Source organism: Panulirus ornatus, chromosome 16, assembly GCF_036320965.1.
Source record: "Panulirus ornatus isolate Po-2019 chromosome 16, ASM3632096v1, whole genome shotgun sequence".
Taxonomy (NCBI): Eukaryota; Metazoa; Arthropoda; class Malacostraca; order Decapoda; family Palinuridae; genus Panulirus; species Panulirus ornatus.
The window spans coordinates 40,086,739-40,099,114 of record NC_092239.1 but is presented as its reverse complement, the minus strand read 5'-3'; the positions used below and the strand labels follow the sequence as shown (position 1 = coordinate 40,099,114).

General features: G+C 40.5%; 1 protein-coding gene across 1 annotated transcript in view; it reads right to left on the bottom strand.

Moving 5' to 3' along the window:
• Positions 1-12,376, bottom strand: part of Vps13D (vacuolar protein sorting 13D) — a 772,012-nt gene that overhangs the window by 442,318 nt on the left and 317,318 nt on the right. The window contains exons 36-39 of the mRNA XM_071670877.1: positions 10,973-11,210; positions 10,694-10,799; positions 5,614-5,738; positions 1,561-1,931 (exon numbers count right to left, since the gene is read on the bottom strand). Of these exons, the coding sequence (XP_071526978.1) occupies positions 1,561-1,931; positions 5,614-5,738; positions 10,694-10,799; positions 10,973-11,210 (840 nt within the window). The remainder of the gene's footprint in view (positions 1-1,560; positions 1,932-5,613; positions 5,739-10,693; positions 10,800-10,972; positions 11,211-12,376) is intronic.

Below are 12,376 nucleotides of genomic sequence, written 5' to 3'. Positions count from 1 at the left end.
TGAATGCAATGTGCAAGCCTTGCCTTCTGCCAAAATGGTAGGAGCAACAGACAGGAGTACTAGGTTGGAACATTTAGGTTTGAGCATTAGGTAGAAACATTGGGTAGAAGAAGTAGGTAGGAACATTAGGCAGGAGCATTCGGTAGTAGTAGTCCGGAACAACATTAGGTAGGAGCATCTGCAAACACTGTGCTATGTGGCAACCCCCTTCAGGGTGTTCCAAAAGGGAACATGTGTCAGATATATCAATAGATATATAGATTCCTGGGGATAGGAAATCCCTGGGGATAGGGGAGAAAGAATGTTTCCCACGCAATCCTCACATGTCGTAGAAGGCGACTAAAGGGGACGGGAGCGGGGAGCTGGAAACCCTCCCCTCCTTGTATTTCAACTTTCAAAAAGGGGAAACAGAAGAAGGAGCCACACGGGGAGTGCTCATCCTCCTCAAAGGCTCAGACTGGGGTGTCTAAATGTGTGTGGATGTAACCAAGATGAGAAAAAAGGATAGGCAGTATGTTTGAGGAAAGGAACCTGGATGTTTTGACTCTGAGTGAAACGAAGCTCAAGGGTAAAGGGGAAGAGTGGTTTGGGAATGTCTAGGGAGTAAAGTTTAGGGAGTAAAGATGGAGTGAAAAAGATTTTGAGTGATTGGGGCCTGAACATGCAGGAGGGTGAAAGGCGTGCAAGGAATAGAATGAATTGGAACGATGTGGTACACCGGGGTTGACGTGCTGTCAATGGATTGAGCCAGGGCATGTGAAGCGTCTGGGGTAAACCATGGAAAGGGAGTTGTGGTTTCGGTGCATTATTACATGACAGCTAGAGACTGAGTGTGAACGAATGTGGCCTTTGTTGTCTTTTCCTAGCGTTACCTCGCGCACATTTGGGGGGAGGGGGTTGTTATTTCATGTGTGGCAGGGCGGCGATGGGAATGAATAAAGGCAGACAGTATGAATTATGTACATGTGTATATATGTATATGTCTGTGTGTGTATATATATGTATACATTGAGATGTATAGGTATGTATATTTGTGTGTGTGGACGTGTATGTATATACATGTGTATGTGGGTGGGTTGGGCCATTTTGCTAACGTGGGAGACGGTGACAAAGCAAAATAAATAAAAAATATAGATTTAGGAGAGAGGGAAGAGATGAACAAAAATGAAGAGGACAGGTTTATGATCATGTTGGAAGATGTTAAGACTATAAGAGAAGCTTAGTTTTGATGATACAATAAGTAAGCCCAACAATCCTGACACACAGGATGTACAATAATTCTAGGCACAAACTGAATGCTCCTAAGACAGAGCAGTACTACTTCTCTAGGTAGCTGCTGTCAACAGCCTACTGCCCGCAGTACTACTTCTCTAGGTAGCTGCTGTCAACAGCCTACTGCCCACAGCAGTAAAAGGTAATCACAGAAAAGTATACTTAAGACAACACTATGAGACCATTTATGATATCCCATGCTTCTTATCTTTCAATTATGAAAACACGTAAGTAACCATGGTAACAGGTTCCAAGCGTTTTTCACATAGAGACAAATCACATTCTCACCTTTAGTATGACAGCACTTGTGTCCCACAGAGCTGTGTTTTCTACCACAACAAGCTCTGAGTCAGTGATGTTCAATTTCAGTTCGAATGGTACTTTAATTTGCTCCTGTATTATGGCATGCTTTGTCATGACTCCAGTAGACTCCACCATAGGATTTAGTCTTGGTGTGGAGGACCTGACATTCCTCTCCCTTGGGAATCCCAATATGGGTGATCGTGATCTTGGTGACTGAGACTGCGGTGATTGAGTCTGAGGGGTTTTGGGAATGGGTGTACTGAGGACTGGAGTGTGCATGGGAGAAAACATCAAGGGGGTGACCATAATGCTACATGTACCAGATAATTCCTCAGAACCTTCTTTTCTTTTCCTTCCTGTAGAAAAAAAAATAAATAAAAACAGATTTCTGAAAATAACAATGATTATAATGATACGGTTCATTATGCCAATATACAAAATTAGATACTAGACAGACAAAAAATACCATAAACTATAATGAGCGCACTCAGTCATGAATCAGTTCTTACTCAAGACCTTATCTGTAATGAGAACTACTATTTTCCATTGGACAACCATTTGATAGAAATGAAAATGGCAACATTCCTCCCTAAGGAACTGACTACCAAGAACTTTCCAGTGAAGATAAAGATCTAAGGTTTACCAATCTATAGATTAACTGCATATACACTTATCACTCATTACATGGACTTGTTGATAAAGTACATATACAGCCTGAGGGGAGGAAGAGACTTAACTTATCTGTAAGAAAATGTGACAAGGAAAGGGGGTATATGCTGTCACATTATTGGGTTTAATTTTTACTGAACTACTGCAATTGTAAAAAATGCATTTTCTCTGAAGCTGACATAAAGAGAATAACAGGTCTACTGATACAAAATACTCTGTTCAGATGAAGTGAGCTTCTTTGCTTAAAGAACAAGAACTTGCCACCATCAAATCATCTGTGGTAGGGAGCCTCCAGAGCAACAACCATAACCAAAACTTGGAGGATGCAATATTGTCTCATTTCTAATTCCACTTTACACTTTAGATACATCCCCTGCTGAAAGGATTCTAGTAGCTACCCTATGATTCCTTTTGTCCTTCAGTGAGGTAGCATCTGCATGCCACAACATGTATGGCTTGCAGATTATATCATGATTTAATAATGACTATAGCTTTTAATGAGAAAAGGGTTAACAAAACTTTTCACCAAATCTGCAGCTTGCAGAATAAGGACAACGTAAGTTGTTACAATGTATTACTGGGAATTAATGTGCATTATCAAAAACAAACTGATGAGAGCTACATATGGTAAGTGATTACATATACATGCACTGGAGAAATCATTTGAAGTTATAACTGACAAAGGATCAGGTTTTGATAGCTGAGAGAGGAAATAAACACAGGAATCATATCATAGAAAATAAAATGTGTCATCAACCTGCAGAGAGAAATAGGGCATGTAAAAATATAATCTAAAGCCATGATAACTCATCTAAACAGTTGAATGGATTCAGAGGGATTGTAATCCATAGAAAGAAAGAGCGATAAATGCAAGACTGTCAAGGATAAAGGTCAGGGGGTTTTCTCTGGATGTCCTTGACACTGAAGGTCTCAGGGATTTTCTCTGTATGTCCTTGACATAGAAGGTCTGAGGGATTTTCTTTGGATGTCCTTGAAACAGAAGGTCAAAGGTCTCTTCTCTGGATGTCCTTGAGACAGAAGGTAAGATGGGTCTTCTTTGAATGTTCCTAAAATAGGTCAGAGAGGTACTCTCCAGATGTCCTTGATACAGATGGTCTGACAGGCATTCTCTGGATGGCTTTTGATTAAAATCGAGGTCTACTATGAATATCCTTGAGATAAAGTCAGAGTGGTTTTCTCTGAGTAGCCTTGAGACTGAGGGTCAAAGGGGCATTCTCTGTGTGTTCTTGAGATAGAAGGTATGAGAAGTCTCCACTGAATGTTCTTGAGATGGGAGGTCAGAGGGATCTTCTCTGGATGTCCTTGAGATAGAAGGTCAGAGAGGTCTTCTCTGAATGCCCTAGAGACATAAGGTCAAAGGGGCCTTTTCTAGGTGTTCTTGAGACAGAAGGTAAGAGAAGTCTTATCTGATTGTCCTTGCAATAAAAGGTCAGAGGGATCTTCTTTGAATGTCCTTGAGACAGAAGGTCAGAGGGGTCTTCTCTGAATGTCCTTGAGATAGAAGGTCAGAGGGGCTTTCCCTAAATGTCCTTGAGATAGAAGATCAAAGGCATCTTCTCTGGATGTCCTTGAGATAGGTCAGAGGGGTCTTCTTTGGATATTCTAAAGATAGAAAGTTGGAGGGGCCTTCTCTGAATGTCCTAAAGACAGAAAGTCAAATGGGGCCCCCTCTGAATGCCCTGGAGATGGGTCACAGGGGTCTTCTCTGCATGTTCTTGAGACAGAAGGTCAATGGGGCCTTCTCTGGTTGTCCTTGAGATAGAAGGTTAGAGGAGTCTTTTCTGCATGTCCTTGAGATAGGCCAGAGGGGTCTTCTCTGCATGCCCTTGAGATAGATCAAAGGAGTTTTCTCTGGATGTCCATGAGACGGGCCAAAGGGGTCTTCTCAGGATGTCCTTGATACAGAATGTCAAACGGGCCTTCTTTGGATGTCATTGAGATAGAAAACCAGAGGAGACTTTTTTGATGTCCTTGATATAGGTCAGAGGGGGTTTCCTCATGATGTCCTTGAGACAGAAGGTCAGAGGGGTTTTCTCAGGATGTCCTTGAGATATAAGGTCAAAGGGGTCTTCTCTGGACATCCCTGAGATAGAAGGTTGGAAAGGTCTTCTCTGGATGTCCTTGAGATAGAACGTCAAAGGAGCCTTCTCTGGATGTCTATGAAGTAAACGGTTAAAAAAGTCTTTTGTGGATGTCCTCGAAATAGAAGGTCAGAGGGGTCTTCTCTGGATATTCTTGAGACAGAAGGTCAAAGGGGTCTTCTCTGGATGCCCTTGAGACAGAAAGTCGGAAGGGTCTTCTCTGGACGTCTTTGGGATAGAAGGTCACAGGGGCCTTCTCTGGGTATTCTTGAAATAGAAGGTAAGAGGAGTCTTCTCTGAAAGTACTTGAGAAAAAAGGTCAAAGGGATCTTCTCTGGATGTCCTTGAGATAGGTGAGAGGGGTTTTCTTTGGATATTCTAAAGGTAGAAGGTTAGAGAGGCCTTTTCTGAATGTCCTCAAGATAGAAGGTTAGATGGGGACCACCCCCCCTCTGAATGTCCTCGAGATAAAGGGTCAGAGGGGCCTTCTCTTGATGTCCTAGGGACAGAAGGTCAGAGGGGTCTTCTCTGCATATTCTTAAGACAGGTCAAAGGGGCCTTCTCTGGATGTCCTTGAGACAGACGGCTAGAAGAGTCTTGTCTGATAAAAAATTGTGGGGGTCAAGAGTGGAGCACAGAAACTAGAAACTAATGGTAAGAGATAATGGGTGAACCAGCACAGAAACTAAAAACTGATGGCAAAAGACAATGTGGGAAAGAGCATAGCACAGAAACCAGACACTTGTGACAAGAGACAGTAGGGTGAAGGAGTGCAGAAACCAAAGACTACTGACTGAAGAAAGGGGGAGGAGCTCAGAAATCAGAGGCTAATGATAGGAGACAGTGGAAGGCAGGAGCACACAGCACAGCAGAGAAACCAGAGACTAACAAAAGGGGGCAGTGGGGGAGAAGCAGAGAACCAAATCTCTCACTGTATAATACAAACAGGTAACTACCCAGCAAGCCAGTCAATACAGAGAATACATCCAAGATAGACCCCTATTTCATAGGTAAGGGGAGAGAGGAACATTCAAAGGTACCCTTGGACAGTTATTAGAGCACTGAAAATTATAAGAGATGGAGTTACTTACATGTAAAATTACTAGTGTGACTAAGTGTGTTTTAAAGACATGTCATTAAACAAAAGCTGCCACCTTTGCTGGTTTGAAAAACCCCACCATCCTATATTTTGTAAACTATCTACTATCCATATATTAATGAAAGCAGATTAGTATGGTAATTCTTAAACTTGCAAATATACACAAACCTTCAGTGGGAGGATTATCTGGTGTTTTGTAGATAAAGTCGAGGACTTCCATCCACCAGTCAAGGATACCCATAAGCCGCATATTGTTCAGTAAAATTGTAAACCTTGTCACATTTTTTGTTGATCTGTAAAAGAAAAGGTAAGCATCTCTATTATATGAAAGTAGAGGGTATCTACTCAAGCATGAAAGGCTACTCTAGATCAAGTCAATGCCAAGCTCTCATCGTCACACTACATAACTCTAGATCAAGTCAGTGCCAAGCTCTTACCATCCTACAAAGTTACTCTAGATTCAGTCAGTGTAAAGCTCTAATCATCCCACAGGATTAGTCTAGATCAAGTCAGTGTTCAGCTCTTATCATCCAACAATGTTACTCCAGATCAAGTCAGGGCCAAGCTCTTATCATCACACAAGGTTACTCGAGATAAAGTCAGCGCCAAGCTCTTATTATCCCACAATGTTATTCTAAATCAAGTCAGTGCCCAGCTCTTTTCATCCTGCAATAACTTCAACCAAAGAACTCTATGACCCATAAGACAATAGCAAAATAAGCCCTCAATCTTTCATTGCATATTCTCTTACACTTTCCAAATAATCACTCAAAATATTATGATTACATATACACAATATGCCAAATACCCTCCAACAGTATGGATCACACAAAAACTCCTCCATGTATCTCTGTGTTGTATCAAATTCAAACACACCTTCAGTCTAATATTTACCTGCCAATACAATCTCTAACTCTCTCTCCACTTCATCCCCTTACTTCAATTAATTTCAGTCTTCCCTTCACAATTCACTCTTTTTGAATGGCCATGCCATCTCACAAATGAATTCCCTTCACAATCTACTCTCTCTATATGACCATCTCAAGAGATATATATCATTCTTAATTCTGCTCCCTCTTACATGGGGTGGATCAAATGATTACAGCCTCACAATTCATTCAACCAGTGAGCTGAAGTGAAAACACGGATTTCCAACCAAATACACCTAGAACTCTTCATATGTTGTATCATATCAATAGAATGCCACCGACATATTATGGGACAACTTTCAATATGATACCATGTATACCTGTGTAATCAATTTTTTAGACAAATTTTTAATCTATACTCAGGGGATCAACTCTTTTACAAATAAGATTTCCAAGAGGTTGAAATGCATGGCCATATGAGTTCACAAAAAATTCAACAAATGTCCTGTTAACGTAAAACAACAAAGAACAAAAGAACAAAGAATCTTTGGTATCATCAAATTTTTTTTTAAAAAACAACCACTGTTGTTTGTAGTCCTTTCATTATAACAGCCAAGGTCTATGCTAGTCAACAAAGACTTACTACTAGACCTTCATGAAATGAATAAAAACTGCAACTGATAATTACAACAAAATTGATATCTAAAATCTTCTATTTCCTGGTACATAAAAGTAAACATGGAAACTTACACATTCAGTATAAAATTCTGTTGTTTTGTCTCATGTTTCGTGAAGTGCTAGTAGTGAGGTGCTCTGCCAATATGTGGCTTTGGTGCCAGCATGGAGTTACCATAAACGAGGGATTCACTTATAATATGGCTCATGATATGAGGCAACTTCATCACCAATATGCCATATGAACAATATCAACAAATGTACGCAAGTTCTTTACTTTGTTTATGGATGGGATGGCTAGGAAGGAAAATGCAAGAAATTTGGAGAGAGGGGCAAGTATGCAGTCTGTTGGGATGAGAGGGCCTAGGAAGTGATTCAGGTGTTGTTTACCGATGATACAGGACTGGTGGCTGATTTGAGTGAGAAACTGCAGAAGTTAGCGAGTGAGTTTGGAAAAGTGAGTGAAAGGAGAAAGTTGAAAGTAAATAAGAGCAAGGTTATTAGGTTCAGCACGGTCGAGGGACAAGTTAGTTGGGATGTAAGTATGAATGGAGAAGAATTAGAGGAGGTGCAGTGTTTTAAATATCTGGGAGTGGACTCAGCAAAGAATGGAACCATGGAAGTGAAAGTGAGTCATAGAGTGGGAGAGAAGGCAAAGGTTCTGGGAGTGAAGAATGTGTGGAGAGTATATCATATCAAAGAGCAAAAATGGGTATATTTGAAGGAATAGTAGTTCCTACAATATCATATGGTTGCAAGGCATGGCCTATAGATAGGACTGTACGGAGGAGGGTGGATATGTTGGAAATGAAATATTTGAGGACAATATGTGGTGTGAAGTGGTTTGATCTAGTAAGTAATGAAAGGGTAAGAGACATTTGTAGTGATAAAAAGAGTGTGGTTGAGAGAGCAGAAGAGTGTGTGTTGAAATGGTTTGGACATATGGAGAGAATGAGTGAGGAAAGGCTGATAAAGAGGATGTATGTGTCAGAGGTGGAGGACACAAAGAGAAGCAGGAAACCTAATTGGAGGTGGAAGGATGGAGCAAAGAAGATTTTGAGTGATCGTGGCCTGAACATGCAGGAGGGTGAGAGGTGTGCAAGGAAAAGAGTGAATTGGAACAATGTGGTATACCAGGGTAGACGTGCTGTCAATGGATTGAACCAGGGCATGTGAAGCGTCTGGGGTAAACCATGGAAAGTTCTGTGGGGCCTGGATGTGGAAAGGAAGCTGTGGTTTCGGGCATTATTACATGACAGCTAGAGACTAAGTGTGAACGAATGGGGCCTTTGTTGTCTTTTCCTAGCGCTACCTTGCACACATGAGGGGGGAGGGGAATGTTATTCCATGTGTGGCAAGGTGGCGATGGGAATGAATAAAGGCAGTGTGAATTGTGTGCATGTGTATATATGTATGTGTCTGTGTGTGTATATATATGTGTACATTGAGATGTATGGGTATGTATATTTGCGTGTGTGGACGTGTATGTATATACATGTCTATGGGGGTGGGTTGGGCCATTTCTTTTGTTTGTTTCCTTGTGCTACCTCACAAATGTGGGAGACAGCGACAAAGCAAAATAAAATAAATAAATATATATAAGTTCCCAAGTGCACTTTTGTCCAATGAGCACATCATCAGGGGAGATATAAGAATGAGATAGAAGACTTACAATAATCAGATGATATAAAAAGAGGGGAAGCTAATACACCATTGATAAACAAGTGTTTCTGATTGGTCGTGTTTGGGTCTGTCACCATGCATGTCATAAAATTACCTTCACTAATATTCGTTACAATTCTTTTGTTTATTCAATAATAACAGATTCAATGATATTTTCCTTGGTGAAGGAGTTACAGTTAGTTAGTGAATTAGCTTTGCTCCAATCAATTCAATGGTCAAAATATCTAAGATGATTAAATAAAGCATTTGATTCTTGTCCTGTTCTTATACTATATTTATGTTCTTAAGGCTAAGATAGGGATTAAGAATACTTCCCACGTATTCCCTGCGTGTCGTAGAAGGCGACTAAAAGGGCAAGGAGTGGGGGGCTGGAAATCCTCCCCTCTCGTTTTTTTTTAATTTTCCAAAAGAAGGAACAGAGGGGGGCCAGGTGAGGATATTCCACAAAGGCCCAGTCCTCTGTTCTTAACGCTACCTCGCTAACGCAGGAAATGGCGAATAGTTTAAAAGAAAGAAAGAAAAGAAGGCTAACATACATTTATGTTCCTAAGGCTATCATAAAGATCTTTACCAGTTTACCCAACATAAAACATAGTACAGCTTTTACAAAGGATTCTGTAAACACAGCCCACAGAATTTTCCAGTGGGTTTTTGATTAGGATAGCCTTTATAGTACTGATATTGCTGAGGGCTAAATATATATTAAATGATTGAAGCAACCTGGGGAGTAACATGAAATTATCACTAAAAGGGAGAATCAAAAGATTCATGGTATCAAGGGGAGGTTTGAGGTTAACTCTATAAAATGTGTTAGAAGTGGAGAGGACAAGGAAACGGAAAACCAAACTGGAGATGGAGAATTGAGGTGAAGAAGTTCAGAAGTACTTGGGGCCTGAACATGTAGGAGTGTGTAAGGCATGCATGGGACAGAGTGAATTGGAGTGATGTGGTATACAGAGGACGACATGGTGTCAATGGATTGAACCAGGGCATTTGAAGTAGCAGTGGGAATCCAAGGAAAGGTCTGTGAGACCTGAATGTGGATAAGGGGCTGAGGTTTCAGTGCATTATACATGACAGATAAAGAATGGAAGTGAGCAATTCAGGCCATTTCTCCATCCATTATTGGCACTACCTCATTAATGCTAGAAACATAGAACAGGAGAAAATATAAACATAAATGCAGGTGTTACTGGTATTAATGGACTCTGCTTGCACGAGATTACACCAAAAATGAAGTCACCTTTGGAGAGGCTGTGTCGTTAGGAGTACAATCTTGTCTAAGAACTTCTGACTCTAAAAGAGTCCATCATTTCCCTGCTTCTGGAAGTATCACAACCCTGGAGCTGCAAGACCTCCTGCAAAGAGGTCTGGGAAACACCAATCCTTTTTCTTAAACAGGAGTCCTAGGCCAATTATAAATATATAAATAAACCTGGCTCCATCTGCTTGAGATTACACTGAAAGCAAAAAAGTCACCTTTGGCAAGGCTGTATCATCATCAGTTGATGAATGACAATACATTCTCCTGCAAGTGAAAAATCATCTTTGGCAAGGCTTTTTCATCATCAGTTGATGAATGACAGTACAGACTCATCAAAGAACTTTTTACTTCAAATGAATCCATCTTGCCCCTGCAGCCTTGGAGCTGCAGGAGCCTCTGGATGGTGGTCCTATAGTTAAGTAATAATATAATACAATGTAGTATCATAGAGGAAGGCAGATTGGCCAGCATACACAGAGTATACTTAATGTAACATTCAAAACTACATTAGATAATTTCCTATCCCAAAGCATGTCATCTCATCACATGAGGTTGAGCATGCAACCCTTTAAGGTTAAGTGTGCCATCTTCTACAAAACACTGTGCCTGTTCTGCCTATGAACACCCAAAACATTGATACCTGCACATGTTCTGCTTATCTACACCTAAGACCTGACACTTACATCTGTTCTGCTTATGTACATCTTAGACACACTACAAATCTGTTATCAGGAAGTGAACTCTAATCATGAAGTACCTGTAGTGAACCTCTGCTTGAAGCTGGCTGTTGTTTTTGGCACTCTTTGATGGTGTAGGTTGCAAGATATTGGTAAAAATGTTGGATCGCTTATTTACTGGGAAGCCTGAAAGTATGTAAATGAAGAACACTTAAGTAATATGATTCTAAATACCATTTGCATGTTTTTGTAAGCAATGAGATAATTCCTAGCATATACCATCATATATGTAATGATAATCAGATAATGCAATCATTTCACACCAACATAAAAAACATAATCAACAGATAATGCTTTACCCTTGAATCTGGTATCACTAATAAGAATTTCTTGAGAGACTAAGTCAACATCTTTAGAATCATCAGAAAAACTCTCAAAAGTGAATCTAGAACTGATGAAATTGACACAGGCAAGAGGGGTGCCAGAACTATTTTCCTGAACAATATCTTGCCCCAAGTTCTCCAGCTCTAAAGTCACATTGTCCAAGTTGAGGATTATGTTGAGGCAAGTCCAAACTGACTTTGTTGACAGCAAAGTCTGAAAAGGAAATAATAAATGATTAATAAATTTTTTCATACTTGTTCGCTGTTTCTCCTGTGGCAAGGTAGCACCAGGACAGAGGAATAATGGCCTTATTTGCTAACATTAATATTGTAGCTATCAGGCATCATGCACCAAAACCAAAGCTTCCTATCCAGAGCCAAGCCCAACAAACCTTTCCATGTTTTCTCCTGACCACTTCATATGCCCTGGTTCAGCCTACTGACAACACATCATCCCTTGTATAACACATCATTAATTCACTCTATCCTATGTACACCTCATACATATGTTCAGGCACCAAACACTAGACTCACCATTCACTCCATCCTTCCACTTCCTCTTCAGTTCCCGACCTCCCTCTCCTTGTTCCCTCAATTTCCAGTAATGTATATCCTTTTAGTCATTCTCTCCTCACTCCATCTGTTTCTCTAAGTACTTCTCACACACATTCTTTTTAAGCAAACACCTAATCCACACAACCTCTACCCCTTCTGAAACCACACTGTTCCTCCCCAATCTGATACTCTGTACATACCTTCACCCTCTCAGTCAACACCTTTCCATACAACTTACCAGGTATATTCAACAAACTTATACCTCTGTGCTTTGAACATCCACCTTTATCCTCCTGCCTTTATACAATGGTACTATATATGCATTCCACCAATCTTCAGGCACCTCCCATGATCCAAACATTCATTGAATATCCTTCTCAAACAATCAACAACACAGTCACCCCTTTCTTAAAAAATTCAATTGCAATACCATCCACTCCAGCCACCTTACTGCATTTCATCTTTTGCAGTGCTTTCCCACCTCTTTTCTCTTTACCAAGCCATTCTCCACAACTCTCTCACAATGCATACCACCCCAACAAAAACACCCTACATCCACCACTGAGTCATTAAACACATTTAACAATCCTTCAAAATACTCACTCTATCTCTTCCTTACTTCATCACAACCTGTTATCACTCCCCCTTTTGTCTTTCACACATGATTTACCTCCTTCCAAAACATCTTTTTATCCTCAGTACAGTTTATTCATATTTGCTCACCCTAACCCTCATTTGCTCTCCTTTCCATCCCTTGCACCTTCCTCTTGACCTTCTGCCACTTCCATTTACACATCTCTCAATCATTTGCACTCTTTCCCTGTA